The sequence below is a fragment of the Danio rerio genome, chromosome 19 (genome assembly GCF_052040795.2).
Source record: "Danio rerio strain M-AB ecotype USA chromosome 19, GRCz13ab, whole genome shotgun sequence".
NCBI lineage: Eukaryota > Metazoa > Chordata > Actinopteri > Cypriniformes > Danionidae > Danio > Danio rerio.
The window spans coordinates 11,956,424-11,973,218 of record NC_141039.2 but is presented as its reverse complement, the minus strand read 5'-3'; the positions used below and the strand labels follow the sequence as shown (position 1 = coordinate 11,973,218).

The 16,795-nt window shown below is 37.4% G+C and overlaps 2 protein-coding genes across 5 annotated transcripts; both read right to left on the bottom strand.

Annotated features, from left to right (window-relative positions):
* Positions 1–110: 110 nt before the first annotated feature.
* Positions 111–11,121, bottom strand: si:ch73-347e22.4. Of its 4 annotated transcripts, none has more exons than XM_087295481.2 (5): positions 9,618–11,121; positions 8,344–9,350; positions 7,879–8,148; positions 7,496–7,789; positions 111–7,408 (listed from the first exon to the last, which is right to left on the bottom strand). In XM_087295481.2, the coding sequence occupies exons 2-5, from the start codon at positions 8,425–8,427 to the stop codon at positions 671–673; spliced, it is 7,386 nt and encodes a 2,461-aa protein (XP_087151607.1). In that variant the 5' UTR covers positions 8,428–9,350; positions 9,618–11,121; the 3' UTR covers positions 111–670. The 4 variants fall into 4 exon arrangements, with proteins under 4 accessions (XP_087151607.1, XP_087151608.1, XP_087151605.1 ...); XM_087295482.2 differs by having other exon boundaries at positions 8,344–9,462; positions 10,296–11,121; XM_087295479.2 differs by having other exon boundaries at positions 8,344–8,483; positions 10,912–11,121.
* A 787-nt stretch (positions 11,122–11,908) lies between these two features.
* On the bottom strand, positions 11,909–16,445 carry apoea (apolipoprotein Ea). The gene is made up of 4 exons (NM_001020565.1): positions 16,309–16,445; positions 15,710–15,860; positions 15,318–15,605; positions 11,909–12,397 (listed from the first exon to the last, which is right to left on the bottom strand). Exons 1-4 carry the CDS (start codon positions 16,349–16,351, stop codon positions 12,070–12,072), a joined length of 810 nt encoding a protein of 269 aa, NP_001018401.1. The 5' UTR covers positions 16,352–16,445; the 3' UTR covers positions 11,909–12,069.
* Between the last annotated feature and the right edge of the window lie 350 nt (positions 16,446–16,795).

Here is a 16,795-nt window from a genome sequence, read left to right as displayed (position 1 = left end):
CTTATTAGTCTTTTGCTTTTTTCCTGTGCCGTTAAACCATGACATCAGATCAAAATACATGTATTACCTTGGACTGCAGGTTGAATGAGGCAATAATGAAAATACACATGAAAAATTTGCTAGTATATTTTATTTAAAAAAATGATTTGAATGAAAAGTATATAATTTTTTAAAAGCAGACAGTTTTTTTTTTCTAGAAATATTCAACTGATCTTAAGATCTACATATTTGTACAATATACTACAGTATGTTTAGCCACATCCACACATTCATATATGACGTCTCCGATATTTAACCATCTCTTCTTACAGAATTTAGTTTTGGAGCTTGTTAATACAATAAATCAATTCTACAGGGGGAGAACTATCAGGATGTGTTGTAAAGCAGGTTTGTGTATAGCTATTAAAGATATTGTACAGAACCACACCTATCACTGAAGGCACAAGAGGAGATATCAAGATGATAAATGAGCAGTACATACATAATTAAAGATAAGGCATAGTTACAATCCCAGTAGTACAGAGTCTCTCAACTCTTTAAACCCAATGAACGTAAGGGTTGAAAGAGAATATAATGAAGAGTCACCTTTTTTCAATGTGTCAGTTGACCATTTTGCCAATAATGGCTTCAAACACCCCAAAATAGTTCTGTGGCAAAACATTATGGATTATCAGTGTATATATGTATCGCCCAATGCATGAAGTATGTAATGTTCATAAAGGCTTAAGACGCTGGTTAGTTTTTCAGTACAGTCCGCGCATTCAAAACTCTCCACTGACTCTTGCTGAACAAGTGTTTGAAACTCCATATCAACATTTCTTTTCAAAAATGTAGATCTTGTCTGATACTTGCGGCCGGTATTATCTTGATCATCTGCCGTCTCCTTTATGCCTTCATTTAAACTTGCATTGGTCGCTTCCTGGTCTGGTGTGGCCTGAGGTAGAGGTGTGCTATCAGACTGAAAAGTGATTTCATTTTTTGGAAGTTCAGGACAGGAATTCAGCTTGGTTGTTTTCTCCTGATCTCGTGTGGCCTGAGGTAGAGGTGTGCTGTCAGAGTGAGAAGTGATTGCATTGTTTGGAGGTTCAGTATTCTGAGCATCCAATGCCTCTATGTTTTTATCAGGGTCCAAATTAATGACCGGAGGCTGTACTTTACGACTAGGGGGCACGTAGAGCTTGTCTGGGTGGGAATAAAGATAGAGGGTGTCATCATCGGGGACGCTTTCAAGATTGAGGTCTGATACATGATTCTTTCGAGTGGAGGGTGTAGTAGGTGATTTTGGGGTCGGTACTACTGCTGGACGGACTACAGTCTTTGCATCTCTGGAATGGCAAATCTGATGAGCATAAAGCAAATCTCCTGTTGAGAAACTAGCTTTGCACTTCTTGCATTTGTGAGGAAAACTGAGTGGCTTCAATGGAATATCAGGGAGGGCAGGTCCAGGGCCTGTTGTGTGTGTCTTCAAATGTTCCTTTAGGACTCTTGAATTAGTGAATGGGAGATTGCAAGAAAGACAAATGTGAGAGGTAGAACCATTGTGCAAGAGACTGTGCTTGATTAAATTACTCAAATTACTGAAAGTCTTAGAACAGACATCGCATTTGAGACTTGTACGAAGGTTATGAGACACACATTGGTGAGCATGTAAGCTTGCCTCCTCAGTGAAGGTTTTAGGACAGAGTGTACAAACATACGGGCTGTGCCCTGCATGAGCAATCATATGCTCCTTAAATGAACTAAAGAAGCGGAACTGCAGATTGCACTGACTACAGGAGAAACCGCGGCTTTTTAGGCGATGACGTCGCTGATGTAACCACAGTTTACTCCAGCTTTCAAAGAACTGTCCACAATGTGTGCAAGTATATCTGAAACCAGCAGCATGAGTTTGTAGATGAACACTTAAAGACTTGTATTGCTTGAATCGCTGTCCACAACGTGAACATTTATAATTCCAAAGACTTGGAGAGCTACTTGTGGAAGCAGAGATAGCTTCACTAGGAGCTGGTAATTGGTTCCTTGGAAGAGTGATGGGTGACTGGATAGTAATAGTTTCAGGAAGTTTTTTAAGAACTTTGTTATTTCTTTGTACAGGTTCCGCGAGCTGTTCTGAGCTAGTCTGCTTTTGAGAATTCTGCCGAGTTCCTGTACTTGGTAAACTTTGAGGTGACCGTGAAACTCCTTCCGTGATTTCTGAGAGTGATGTACCACAAATCTTATCCTCTCCACTTGACTGGCAACAAACCTCACAATGAACATTCATCTCTGAATCCGTCTCATAACACTGTCCACAAGAGAAGCAAATGTATGGGGGGGAGCTGGTGTGTGTTTGTAGATGAAGAGTGTATTGGCACCATTTCCTGAAAAGCTGTTTGCATATTTGGCACTTGAAGAACACTGGTGTGTTCACTTGACCATCAACTCCTTGACTTACAATAAAACCCTCGATGTTACTGTTTGCCTCAACATTCTTCCTTGCAATGCAGGTTTTGGATGCTTGGTGCATTCTAAGTGCAGACAGGTCACTGAATGCATGACTACAGTGAAAACAGGAGAAGGGGGTCTCACCGGCATGGTTTTGAGAATGCTTTTTCAGGGCTCTAAGTTGATTAAAGCCTTTCCCACAAATCGAGCAAGCATATGGTTTGACAGGCCAATGTGTTTTTTCATGAGCTGTGAGGCTTGATGGATTCCAAAAGTTCTTTCCACAGTCTTTACAAGACAAGGGCTTTTCCATTTCATGTGTCTGCATGTGAATCTGCAACTTGTCCTGGTTTACAAAGTTTTTCTTGCAAATAAGGCATCTGTAGTTGTTTGCAGCCTCTGAAGACTCATTTGATAAAGCATTTCTCTTGCTCCTGAGGTCCTTCTGTGGTTCACTGTTTGCTTTTGATTCTTTAAGGTGGACTTTAAAATGGCATAGCAAATCTTCTTTCTGCATGAACCTATGATTACAGCAAGGACAAGGAAAAGAGGTATCTTGGGTATGTGCAATATGGTGTGACTTCAGTTTTGACAGTTGAGCAAAGGTTTTTCCGCAGATCTTGCATTTGTACGGTTTGTCACCTGTATGAATGCGCCGATGAATGGTGTATGCTGTAATATGTCGAAAGGAAATGCCACAGTATTTGCATGTAAGAGGTTTCTTTACAATTTCTGTTGGCTTGGATTTTAGTCTTTGATCAAGAGATGGTGCTTTAATTCTGTCTCTTTTCCGACCACGATTTCTTCTTTTCACGACTTTAGTTGCTTTATTCTCAATCTTTATATTTGCCAGCATACCATCTTGTACAGTAGTTTTCTCACAGAGTTTCAGATTCTCTGCTACTCCAGGCATGGGCAATGATGTTTTCCCTTCCCTGTTGAAAACTTCTGTGGCATTTTGAGAAAGGGAAGGCTTGTCTGCTTTTTGTGAATCTTTGAGTGACATTTCATATAATCTGCTAGATACTCTCAAGTTTCTTATTGGCTTTTCAATGTTCTTCTCTTTTTTACGCTTAGGAGAAGGACTATCTTGTGACAAAGGATCAGTAGTACTCCGACTGGAATCTGATGGATCATTTCCCAATTGTTTGGTAACCCTTACAACACTGTTTTCCACTTCCACAACCTTTCCCATTTTAAGAAATTCAACATCTTTCTGCATCACTGAACTTTCTGCTACGTTGACAGTTTTTTCTGTGCTGTCCTGACTTGAAGAAAATTCTGAAATCTCTACAGACGAAGAAGGGTTGTCCTCTAAATGTGCTACAAATACCATGTTTTTATTGTTTTTTTTGGGAGGTCTTCCTCGTTTTCGTGGCCTTTTTTCAGTGTTGTGGTCTTCACAATCAGTAGTTTGCATGGGATTAGAAAGAGTCTCTCCAAGTCTAGCTTGACGCTCAGTGATGTCTGAAATGTCTGTATTCTGATTTAAAGTAGGTCTTCCTCGTTTTCTTGGCTTTTGTTCAACTTTGCTTTGGTCTTCACAATCAGTTATATCCATGGGACTCGTAGGAGTCTCTCCAAGTCTTGTATTACACTTATTAATATCTGAAAACTCTGTGATCTTAACTGAGGAGGAGTTTCCATGTTTTTGTTCAACATCGTCTTGGTCTTTACCATCAGTAGTTTGCATGGTCCTAAAAAGAGTTTCTCCAGGTCTTGTATGACTCTCAGTGATGTCTGCTATTCTGTCATCATCAGACATTTCCTCTTCTTTAACTTGAGTTAACAGGACTACCAACATCTTTTTCTTCTGACCAACTTTTTGACTCTTTGTCTTAGGAGTTTTTCCAGCATGGAGGACTGTAATTCGAGTCTCTTCCTCAACTGTATTATTTTGAACAACCACAGCGCCATCCTCTACAGGTTGCTGTGATCCAACAGTATTTTTTATATTCTCAGAGTCTACCTCCCTTATGATAGATGCCACATCTGAATGTTTGTCCTCACTTTTGGCTGCCTCCAAGGCAATACTTTGTTCAATTTCTTCTTTATTGAACAGTTGTTTTCCTCTGGTTTTCTTTGCCTTCTTCGGTGAGCTCTGAGGACTTGGTTCATTGATAATGAAAACCTGATTTTCCTCATTACTTTCAGCTGTTTCATGTACAATGTCTGTTTTTATGCAGGAACTTTGTGTTAGATCTTTACCCAAAGACATCGGTGGATGTTCAGTATGTTCCTTAAGTGAAACATTTCTGAGTGATGTTCTCTTTTTAATGCACTTGCTTGTCTTGTCTTCTGACCTTGAGTTTGTCATATTAATTGACTCTGAATTTTCTTGCTGCATTGTATCTGGTTTTCGAAGATTTCTGGTTGTTTGAGTAACATGAGGTTTGTGTTTAGTGGCCTTTGTATCCCCTCTTTTTGTTATCCCCTTTGTCTTATTTTGGTCGAGATCATCCGAATTATCAATCTCTGTGGCTGCCATGGAATCAAATGGAGGGATTTCTTGTATTGTTTGGTCATCTTTAGGTGTCTGTTGGCTGACACCTGAATATTCAGATACTTTAGCAGGCACAGAATCAGCTGTAGAAATGTGTTCAGTAGGTTCACAGTTGTCACTGATTGTGTCAAGTGTTTTTCTTGTTCTAAACCTTCTTTTATTTGGTTGTGCAGTGCTGGCATCAGGTTCTGTCGACTGATTCAAAATACTTACTTGAGGGTTTTGGTCTGCTACAGGTAAATTTATGGCTTCATGATTAGTATGTGGCATTTTCTTTTTTGGTGACTTCCTCTGTGTCCTAAGAACAGCAGAAGACTCTGCTTCAGTTTCTGCAGTTAAAACAGGATCTGCTTGTTTTGGAGTGGCTGTAGAAAGCTCCATGTCCAAAAGAGTAGTTTCATTGTCATCTTTTTTAGTACCTTTTTTTACAGATCTTTTTCCTGTGACAGTCTTCATATCGGACGTGAGTAGGTTTTCTTTAGAATTTGAGGGTAAGGCAGTATCCTCTTGTGGGAACACATTGGGTATTATTGTTGGCTTTATATCTACTTTTTTCCTTTGCCTTAAAGTCATAAGGTTGTTATGAATGTCTGAAGATTCAGACTCTAAGATTGAAACAGGATCTATTTTAATTGTTGAGTCTAGTGAAGACTCTGTATTCAGTAGACTAGCTTCATGCTTATCCTTTTTGTCTTTAGAGACCTTGTTAGTAGGGCTAACCTTCTGATGTATTTGAAAGTCCACTAAATCTGTGCCATGTTCTGAAAATGTACTGAATTCTAAACTAGAGATGGGCTCTTGGGTTAAAGTTGGATTACTACCTTCTTTCACCAAGGTGTTTTTGCTGACCTTAGAATGTGATGTATAGTACTCTTCTGGTGACAAGACAGTGCCTTGTGTATCAGAGCTTTTTACCATTAAATGCTTCCTTCTTTTCTTCAGTTTCCTTTTAGAACCAGCTTTCCTGTTGACCCTAGCATTTGATTGCACTTTTTCCTGAGTGGCGTCAGAGCAGCTATGGCCTTGTTTTTGTGAGGTCTCTGTTGGATCTGTCACTAGCTCAAGTTGTGATACTTCCAGTTGTGAATGACAAGAATTTCTTTTAGATGAAGGTGAGTTTGCATCATCTGTATTGTCCCCCTCTTTTAATGGTGGACTATCTTGATCAGGCAATGAATTGTTTGGATTAGCTCCTTCGCATCCAGTTGCGCCTAGTTTCACAGGGGTGTCTAATATATCGGTTTCATACACAGGACAGTCCTCTTTTTTACTATGCATTGGTTCAAATAATTGTTCAAGCTCAGTTCTTTTTCTTTTTCGTTTCTTATGGATTTGCAAAGTTTTCTGCATGTTATTTTGAGGGGAGCAGTCTGTCCTTGATGTGGGAGAAGATGGAGCTGCCTGAATACTCTCAGTTGGTGGAGGAATACTGCTTTCTGAAGTGACACTGCGAGGATTCTTTTCACTTTTCTCAGAATTTTGCTCCTTTTGTTCACAAGGCAGAAGAATTGCATTTGGACTTTCTTGGGTTTGTTTCTCCTGGACATGAATTTCACATTCATCTCCATCTTTTTTCAGAGTTGAGGTCAGCATCAGTGCTTCATCTGTGTTTGAATTGTTCTCTTGAAGACAAAGCTCATTTAATGATCTCTTTTCCCATTGCTCCACTCGAGAGTCCTTACATTTAATATCCGTGTGATTTTTGTCAGATACAACAGGTTGATCTGGAACTGTCTCAGATTCTGAGGGAGAGTTATGAATTTCAATAGCAATTTTTGTCTCCACCTTTAGGTCGGGTTCAACATTATTTGTTTTAATTGATATCTTTTCAGCGGTTTCAAAATTTTCAGGCTTAGATGGAGTGCTTTCAGAGGTCTCGTGTTCCGAGTTCCCACATTTTACCATAGCTGCATTTAGACTGCTCACTGAGGCTATAACAGGTACATGATCATGAATTGTTTCAAGTTTACTTTCAAGGTATTGATCTTTGGGCAGACATGTTGTAGTTTGATTTATTACTGTACTTTTAGAGACCTCTAGATTTCTAATGTTTGCTTTCTCGTCCTGCACATCATGCTCTGAAGAATGATCATGCGATTCAACTGAAGTTTTTCCATCTGTGACCTTTTGAAGATCAAGATGATGTAGCCCATATACAGAAGCAGGTCTGTGAACATTTTCATTGTTTACTTTTGAATGGTTGAAGGAAGTGTTTGTGTCTTCAATTTTTGTAGGACTGACATCTTTACAAGGATTCTCACATTCTTCTGTTGCTCCAGGGAGGGTGGGTTCAAAAGAGTGTGTGACCAAAGGAATTGTTTCGCTTTTTAAAAAACTATCCGATGAAGAAAAAGGAGAGTACAAACTCTCGTTAATTCCTGGTAATAAGCCTAACTCATGTTCTCCGATTCCAGTCATTTCAAGTTCTTCTTTTCCAAAAGATAATACAGCATCCAAAGAGATTGGCTTCTCATTATTCCCCTACAAATAAATTAAACATATGACATTATTTTAATTATTCATTCATATAAAATCGGCAGTCAACATATTTTTTATATCAGAACCTACCATTTCCAAAACTTCTTTCTTTGGACTACTGTCATCTGATACCATTGGAAAAAAAGAATCAAGTTCTCCTTTTCCTCCTTGCCCCTCGATTAATTGGGATTCTTCCATCTGGTAGTTGTCATTAATTGCAACTTTTGCCTCAGTATCAGGTCCTTCATATATAGGATTCAAGTCCATCATGGGCGCACATACACCCATTGATAAAGTTTGTTCCATTTCCACTGCATCACTCATCTCTAGAGCGTCTTGGATTAGAGATGTCCAGTTACAGTTTCCTTGGTCCAATTCTTGATCCTGTAAAAAAGAAATATTATTGGGCTACAAAGGAGAAAATGTGTAAATGTAATATTTGATTTAGAGTTTGTGCTGCTTAACTCGCATACCTTTTCTTGTGGCACATATTGGACACATCTTAGAGGAAGCAAATCTGGGACACTGTCCGTTTTCTCCTCTGCTATATTATCATCCATCACAGTTTCAGGTTTCATGAGACAATGGTTATCCAGAGAATATGGATATTCAACAGACGTTGTAGTTGTTGTTATTGATTGGGAATTTTCGTGGTAATCTGGTAACAAAGCCTTGATTGCACCACTCATATAAGATGACAGGGGTTCTCCAGAAGCAGAGTCTGCTCCTATTAAATCATGACTCTACAATAAAATAAAACAAATGTTTTAGTTTATAAACATTGAAGTGAAAGCACCCTGATGTTGCCATTCAGTTTTACAATTGAAACCTTTATTTGGCAACATTTGGAGCCAGGTTCTTTGAGTGTACTTCTGATTTTTCTCTATAGTTCCCCTCACTTTATCATAATGTATAAAATTATAATGACTGAAACCTACCTCCTGATGTTCCCCTGCTGCATCATAGGGAACGCTGCAGTGATGGCTTTTGTGTTCGTTCCACGGTGGTGACTCGCCATCCATGATACCCAAAATGGCTGATCTCAATTAAAATAATTTCATAAAATGCCTGTTAGGGGCTAAACAAATATTAGATTTAAGTTAAGAAATCATATTTATAGAGACAGTTCATCACACAATAAAAATTTGAAATTGTTTATGGAAGCCATTGCTTTTCATGCATTTTGTCCCCTTACAGATGTTTTTGTGAGTTCAGCCTAACATAGAAATGCATACAAACTTTGAGACTAGCAAATAGTGTGTAAATGATGACATTCCTTTAAAGACAGCTAGCTAAAAGCAACTCACTAATTAATGTCTGATCTCATTTATTCACACAACAAAAACTAGTATTTCAACAAAAGGTGGCACGGTGGCTCAGTGGTTGGCACTGTCACCTCATAGCAAGAAAGGTCACTGGTTCGAGTCCCGGCTGACTCTAAGCATAAAGGGACTTCATAAAGGGACTTTCTTTTTGGCTTAGTCCCCATAGTACCCAAACACTGGGAAACATACACTCTTGCATTCACACACATACACTACGGCCAATTTAGCTTATTCAGTTTACTTATATCACATGTCTTTGGACTGTGGAGGAAACCCACACGAACACGGGGAGAACATGCAAACTCCACACAGAAATGCCAACTGACCCAGCCAGGGCTTGAACCAGCAACCTTCTTGCTGTGAGGTAATTGTGCTACCCACTGCACCACCATGATGCCCCCAAACAAAAATTACTGAATGAATTTTAACAAAATTAAAAGTCATATACAGACAACAAACGAAGCAAAGCATGATATAAATAGCATTAAACAAACGTAACGGACATTGCAGATGGCATTTTATTTTGCATTTTCATTCCATTTCAGTCAATTATTATTGTTTTCTGCTGCATTTACAAATTTAATGTTTTGTCTTTTTTATAGGCAACAGTGTTGATTATACTGAAGTCAAAATCTTAGCATTTTTAAACCAAAAATGATGGTATGCTTCTTTATATGTCAAAAAACAGAACACCTTTTTGACCATCTAGACCAGGGGTGCCCAAACTCGGTCCTGGAGGGCAGGTGTCCAGCAAAGTTTAGTTCCAACCCCAATCAGACACGCCTGCGCTAGCTAATCAAGCTCTTACTAGGCTTTCTAGAAACATCCTTGCAGGTGTGTTGAGGCAAGTTGGAGATCAAATCTGCAGAATATTGGCCCTCCAGGACTGAGTTTGGACACCCCTGATCTAGCCTGATGAATAAAATTGTAACTCTGGACCACAATTCCAGTAAATAGTGTCAATTTTGGGATATTTAATTTTGTGGTTTGTTAAGATAGGATGATATTTGGGTGAAATGTAACTATTTGAAATGAATTTCTGGAAACATCAAAATATAAAGAAAATCGTGTTTACAATTGTCCAAATTGAGTTCTTACCAGCGCAAATTACTCATAATAAATAATGTTTGATATATTTTATACTGTAGGAAATTTACTGACTGTCTTCACTGAGGTAAAGTTGGTTTAATATTCGCACATTCAGACTTTCTCCTTAATTTCAGAAAAGTGTAATTTACAAATTCTAAACTGGGAAATTATATTGGCAGCCATTGACTATTGAAATAAAACAGTTCAAAGTCAATTAAATAGTGCTAATAAAATTAAATAGTGCTAATAATGTTTTGAAGTCATACTTAAATGTGTTTTCAGACCGAATATATAAATTATTGTGGTAAACAATATTGGAACTGTTAAAATGATTGCATGTGCAAATATAAAACCAACTTTACCCAACTTTATGCTTTATATTCTAATGATTTTTAATTTGAGTCATTACAATAAATTTTAGGCAATTTTTTTACAAATGAACATTAGGTTTTGTAGTCCACAGCCACAATAGTTACGGTCCATTTACTTAATTATAAAATAAAATCCTTGCTAATCTCAAAGTGGCATTACAGTAAGGCTTTGCTTCGTGCATTTTAATTTCGATCCATTTAAAGTTCAACTGTTCTTGATCTACTTTACAAGGTTTTCTCTCTCACTGATACACCAAACATAACATTGCAATAATTATTAAATCATTATTCGTTAGGAACATAATGTAAATTTTAATGCATAGTGGGAGGATGAATGTCTGCACGTCATCAAACCACTTTCAAAACGAGAGGGGGGAGGATTCAGTGAGTTTGTTGTGCAGTCGACCATAAACGATTCATAAAAACCCTTTTACTAAGTTACGAGTACACATATAATATTTAAATAGCAAATTTGGGTTTTTTTTTAATTTGTTTGTTGGTCGGTTGCTCCTCTTAGCTATATGCTAACTCGCAAATTAACCTTACTATAAAACATAAAAACATGCAAGCAACACGAGTTATATGGATGCCCAGTTAAAACCCGACAGTCATCTGCTGGTTAAAACGTATGAAGTACTTTGGATAGGCAATTGCTAAAATAATTATTAAAATAACCTAAGGACTCTTCAAATCACCGTTAAAACTGGGCTCGTGCACTCACCGTTGCGGACGCGCGCTTGATCCCAGGCTCGCGCTCGGTCATGTACCTCGTTATTTATCATCGGAATGAGTCTTTCCGTTAATCTTCCAACGCTTTTCATGTACGGATATTCTTGTCGTGTAATTATTTGTCGCGTTTAATACATTTGCATGTGTTCCTCGTGGTGGTCTGTTGTGGGGTCCTGGTGTATCCAAACACAACATCCGTGTTAGACCGGAAGACCAAGGAAGTGTGTGTGTGGTGAGTGCGTGAGACTTCGCGGGATATCTGTGTTGTGCTTGAAGTGGATAAAAGTTAATTATTATTTTGGAAACAGCCACAAAATATATTGTTGGTGTTATATATGTGGGTGAGTTATAAACAACGATGCCTAATTAACTGAAAAGTAGAATCGTCGTTTAAAAAAACTAGTTAAAATCGTTTTAAGAATCTAATGTTAGTTTACATTACATTTTCTTAAGCTTGTTTTAAGAATATTCTTATTGAAAACTTCTTATGCAAACCTTTTCCCCTAAAAAGTTCAGTGAATTAGATTTTTTTCTTTTATTTACAGTCCACAGCTGACCTAACCTAGCCCATAAACCATTTTAATGTGGCGATGTCACTGCTCCATAAAAATAACCTGCTTGTTGTAAAACTATTTTGTCACTTTAACACGATGAAATGTATTCATATCTTAATGTTAAAACGACTGTCATGACATTATTTATCAATATGTGGACATTTATGGGTTTTTAGAAGGTATGGAAATTAAAAATGTAATGCAGAAGTTAATACCATTGTTATCGTTTACATCCCTCAAAATAGTCTATTGATTCTGACCCCAAAATTTAACAAACTGACTTGATAAATATTCTATAATTTAGCTTTTAATATTCCAATACATTAATAGATTCTGAGAAACAACAATGACCCAACACACTGACCCATATGTATTACACATACCCAAATTACCCACATATCACCTATATAAATATAGTACAAGGATATCCAAACACAGTGGTACATGCTTCTTTATTGATCTTACATTGGCTACATCTGTAGCCGCATACATGTAGTTCTGCTGGTCAATTTCCCATCACCTTTACATTTCCAATTGCTTTATTTCTGAAATTCAAGTTAAGTGGAAAAAGTCTTGAATGAGGTTATTCACTGGCATTAAAGGCTCTCCCAGACTGGCTCCATTTGCTTCTGGATGTGAGAGACGTAGGGCTCAAACCACTTTTGTACATCCTCTGCCTTTTGCTGAAGAGTGTTGTGCACATTCTCTTTGGTCTTCTCAACTTGATCTCTGAGCTCCTGCATTCGTGAGTCCAGTCTCTCCTTTATTTCCTCAGCCTGGCTTCTCAGCGCTTCTCTCAGATTCACCAGCTTCTGTTGAGCGCGCTCGTGCATCGACGTGAAGTAAGGCTCCAGACGATCCTTCACATCTTCCACGCTCTGTGAAGCACGAGACTGAACCTCCTCAAGGTATGTTGACATTTTTCTATAAATCAAATGAGGGATAAAATATTAGTTTGCATCAAAATATGTTTAAATATATAGTTTGATTATGCTTATTAAGTAGGGCCAGACGGAATCTGCAGGCGTTTTTTTGCTATTTCTGAGGAGAATTTTGGTAAAAATCTGTGGAGTTCTGCGGAATTATTTTGGGAGTATCAAATTAAACCTTAATATGTCAAATAAAAAAATATATATATCTTTTTAACTTTTATTTAATGTTTAAAATGCAAATCCAATTAAATTCACTTTATTTGGTTAACAAAGCAAGTCTTCTATACAATAAATCTACTAAAAGACAGAAAATATTACTTTACAAACTGCATTGTACATAAATCAGATGAACATTTTTTTATATTAGTCAATAAAATTAATGTAATTATTTTAATTTAAAAACTGAAAAATATAGATATTACACACATTTAAACAAGTAAATAAACAGAATTAATGATGGGCTGAAAATCTGCGGAATTCTGTGTGCGCACATTCCGTGTGGACCTACTTATAAGTATATCCTTATAAATATATATTTATACAACAGTTCTGTCTGGTTCTTGAATCTGATTGGCTGATAGCTATGCAATATTCTGCAAATAACAGCACTCGTCCAGCCTGTCATTAGTCCAGCCTCTCAACCCTTCGCCCTTGTGTATTACTCCGCCCACATACAGCAGCAAGCAGAGGACACTCTACAGTGTGAAAAATATGGCTGCTGTTGGACAACATAATGTACTTTTAAGGGATTTTTTTAGTAAGGAATGTAAGTGTTTGAATTGAAACTATGCAGTTTATTTATAAGGATAGTGCCTATTTTAAAATACTTATAATTTTGTCGGCGGCCATTAGCCTGTCTTTGAGCAAAGACGGTCGACGATGTTCATCCACAAGATGATGACAGTGACCGCATAATATGCCCAAGGAGAAATTTCAAACTACAGCTGATCAAATCATTGTAAAAAAGGTAAATGACTTTATAGGTTGATCTCTCTTTTTTGTATGTTGTTGTGCTGTATTTATTTGTGCTGATATTTATATATCTCCCAATTGCAACAGAGAAGTACTGGGAAATCTGATGGTATTTCATGCCGTTCAGCCTTATAATCTTAAAATGTGAGCAAAATCACCTGTTTTGTCATCACCTTAGACATTAAGCTAGAGAATCATTCAAACCAGCCTGATCTCACGAAAAAACGTAAGTATTTTACGTTTTGCCAGTTTAGTGGCTAATTCGTACGAATTCGTAAGAGTTCAGTCGTACGAAATGGTACGATTTTAAAAAGGAGGCGTGGCACCTGACCCCACCCCTAACCCCAACCGTCATTGGGGGATAAGCAAATCGTACTAAATTGTACGAATTAGATCGTACGAATTCATACGAATTAGCCACTAAATGAAAAAGTTACGAATTGCCGTGAGATTGTGTTGTTCAAACCCTAGCTCCAAAGTAACTTAGTGAATGAGCAATGGTTTCTGCTGTTCTGACGTCAGCTGCAGATGTGTAGAAATGGCGGAAGAAAGTAGTTCCTCTTGCAAAAGGGTTTTGAGCAGTGTTGTAGTCTTAAAAAAAAGGTGGTGCACTATTACCCACCCAACCCACATTTTAAAAGTAGGCAAAGAAAAAACAAAATCAATGTTTCTTTGATTCATTAGCGATATATATTTATATATAACATAAGTTACCTGTAACTATTGACTTCCACAGAAGGAAAACAAATACTATGTAAGTCAATGGTTACAGGTTTCCAGCTTTTTTCAAATTAGTCTTTCTTTCTTTGTGTTCAACAGATTAAAAAAAGACGAACTGGTTTGAAACAAGTAAATGTTGAGTAAATGATGACAATTTTTATTTTTTTGGGTGAACTATTCATTTAAAAATGAAACATATTTAAACAAATTTGTTAATTTTAAAGTGAGATCCTGATAATCTAATCCTATTCAATGAATTATGTTTAGATAATAGTGCCCCCAGCAGACCCGGATATTGGCTTAGTATATTAAGCTGTGGTAAAACCCAATAGCAATGCAACCCATCCCAACCCAACTAGGGGACTTGTAAAAAAAAAAAAAAAAACCTTTGGTATACAGTTAAAGAGGATGTGAATACACATAAATTAGGGACGTTTAAGCAGCAAAACAAGTGAGTATACCGAGGGTATATGCAATTATTGATCCTCAAAAGTCACAATACCTTAAAAGCTAGTGGGAAAAAAGATACACACGATTATGCTGTCGAACTGTCATATAAACGCAAAATCACACTCGTAGCAGTCATTGCTGGGACACTAAGGCACTCGGCCTGCGGCAAGCCTTCCACCAGTGCTGATATATACAGCCACATCGCACTGCTACTTGTGTGATATTGCTCATCCATTTTGGGGTGTTGATGTATGACAATACAGCAACTATGCAGTTTGTCATTTTTCAACTAAACATGATAACAAAATGAATGCTCACAGAAATGTAAAAAAAAATTATGTTCAGTATGTTTAGAAAACAGTTTTACTACTTTTAAGCAAAATTTTCAGTCACTCTTCAGGTTTTCAGTGTCTCATAGATCTTTCTAAATTTGGTTGCTCAAGTATCGTTTCTAAATTTTCTTTCTGATTTGGTTGCTCAAGTATCATTTATTTATTTTTTTATCAGTCTAGAAAAGTTTTTATTAATATTTTATAACCATGATATGTTTTATTCAGAGTTCTTTGATCAACAAAAAGTTGAAAAGAACAACATTTATTTGCCATAGAATCTTTGCTCTATTAGAAGTCTCTTTACTGTTACTTTTGAACAATTTAATGCATCCATGTGGAATTAAAGTAATTATTTCCTCATCCTCCATGTGGAGTTATGTTTATTTATGAAAGGATGTGTATCTTTTATAGAAGTGAACCAAAAAACAAGCAACTTACTTGTTGATCTCCTGGATGTCCTTGTTAAATCGTTTCCTTAATTTCTTGGCATAGGAGTTAGCTTTGTTCTTGAGCTCATCAGAGTTCTGCTCCACCATGGTCCGGAGCTCCTCTGTGTATTCAGTGACACGATCCTTCGCCTCCTCCATGTGTGTGCGGAGCTTGGTGACCAACAACTGCAGATCTTCGTTGAACTTCTGGGCTCTCTCCTGCGCGTAAGGGGCCAGTTTGGAGTGCAGATCATCTCTGTACATTTGCAGCTCCATCATGCTGTCAGAGATCAGTGTGCTGCAAAGAATTTGAACGCCATTTGAGTCTTCTTTCTTGACACTAGACTACAATTTCCAATATTGTTTTCTGTTCTGTTGAGATGTTTCAAAGCGTTTACTCACTCTAATTCTCTGCCGAGCTGAGTGGCCTTGATGTTGTCCCTCATTTCCTCAGCTCTAGTGGTCAGTTCAGAAACATGGTTCCAGAACTGATCCACGGCCTCTTCCCAGCGGCTTCTTGGCTCATCCTGAAACAGGAATCGCCCCTGGCAGCCTGCAAAGTCAAAACGGAGCACAAATATTCTTTAGTGTGTGGAATATTCACTGTAAATCCTGGGTTCCACACAATTCCTTCTTGTTGTCCCAACACAAATCGATTAAGATATCTTAATTGTTTTGACAAATTTAATTGGCATGTACATAAAACAATTAAGTTGTCCCCAAAAACCTTGAGAATTTAGTTGTTTCATTTTATATGAACAGTTTACAACAAGCAGCAACAGTGTTTGTTAGCGCATTTATAGCATCAAGTTCTTAAAGAAAGACAGTCAATAAAACTGTCAATGTAATCAATGTAGTTCGAAGTGCTGAAAAAAATGCTAACATTTAAATGATTTGGTCCAAAAGAGAAATAAAATCTCTATTAATGTTTGCTAAATTAATTATAAAGGTTATAACAGGTAAAAAAAGCAAAGGAATTTGCATTGTTGTTTATTTCCTACCTGAAATGACGGCGAGCGCAACAATTACAGCCACAAACTTCATGATTGTATTTGGACAGTACACCAGACAGATGGGCTCTGTAAGGAAGTCCTTTGGAAAGAGCTGTTATTTATACTGCTTGGATCGCAGTCGTTCTGATAGCCATGATGTGACTATGAACAGGTGAATTGGCAGCCTGCGTCCAAAGTTCTTCTGTTCAGACTCTTGTTTATCACAGGATTGCATTCCACGTTGGATGATTAAGGTTCCAAAAGGACAAGATGTGCTATAATTAAAAAAAAATGTTTGGTTAATTAATGTGGCTCTTTGGTTGAGGTGACCTGGTCAGAGAGATAAGCACAGAATGAAAATGAAAAGGGAAGATGATCGATCAGCAGCGATGAATGTGTTCAAATGTTAGAGTGCAATATACAATAAGACATTTGCTACTAAAAGGATTTTTGCAGTGCATGATTTAAAGATCAAACCGTAACCTTTATCTCTATT

Coding starts and splice junctions, on each gene's coding strand:
- apoea (NM_001020565.1), bottom strand. CDS start 16,351: ATGAAGTTTGTGGCTGTAATTGTTGCGCTCGCCGTCATTTCAG. Junction 15,861..16,308: donor TGCGCTCGCCGTCATTTCAG/GTAGGAAATAAA, acceptor TTGACTTTGCAG/GCTGCCAGGGGCGATTCCTG. Junction 15,606..15,709: donor CAGCTCGGCAGAGAATTAGA/GTGAGTAAACGC, acceptor AATTCTTTGCAG/CACACTGATCTCTGACAGCA.
- si:ch73-347e22.4 (XM_087295481.2), bottom strand. CDS start 8,427: ATGGATGGCGAGTCACCACCGTGGAACGAACACAAAAGCCATCACTGC. Junction 7,790..7,878: donor AATATGTGCCACAAGAAAAG/GTATGCGAGTTA, acceptor TCTTTTTTACAG/GATCAAGAATTGGACCAAGG. Junction 7,409..7,495: donor AGAAAGAAGTTTTGGAAATG/GTAGGTTCTGAT, acceptor ATTTATTTGTAG/GGGAATAATGAGAAGCCAAT.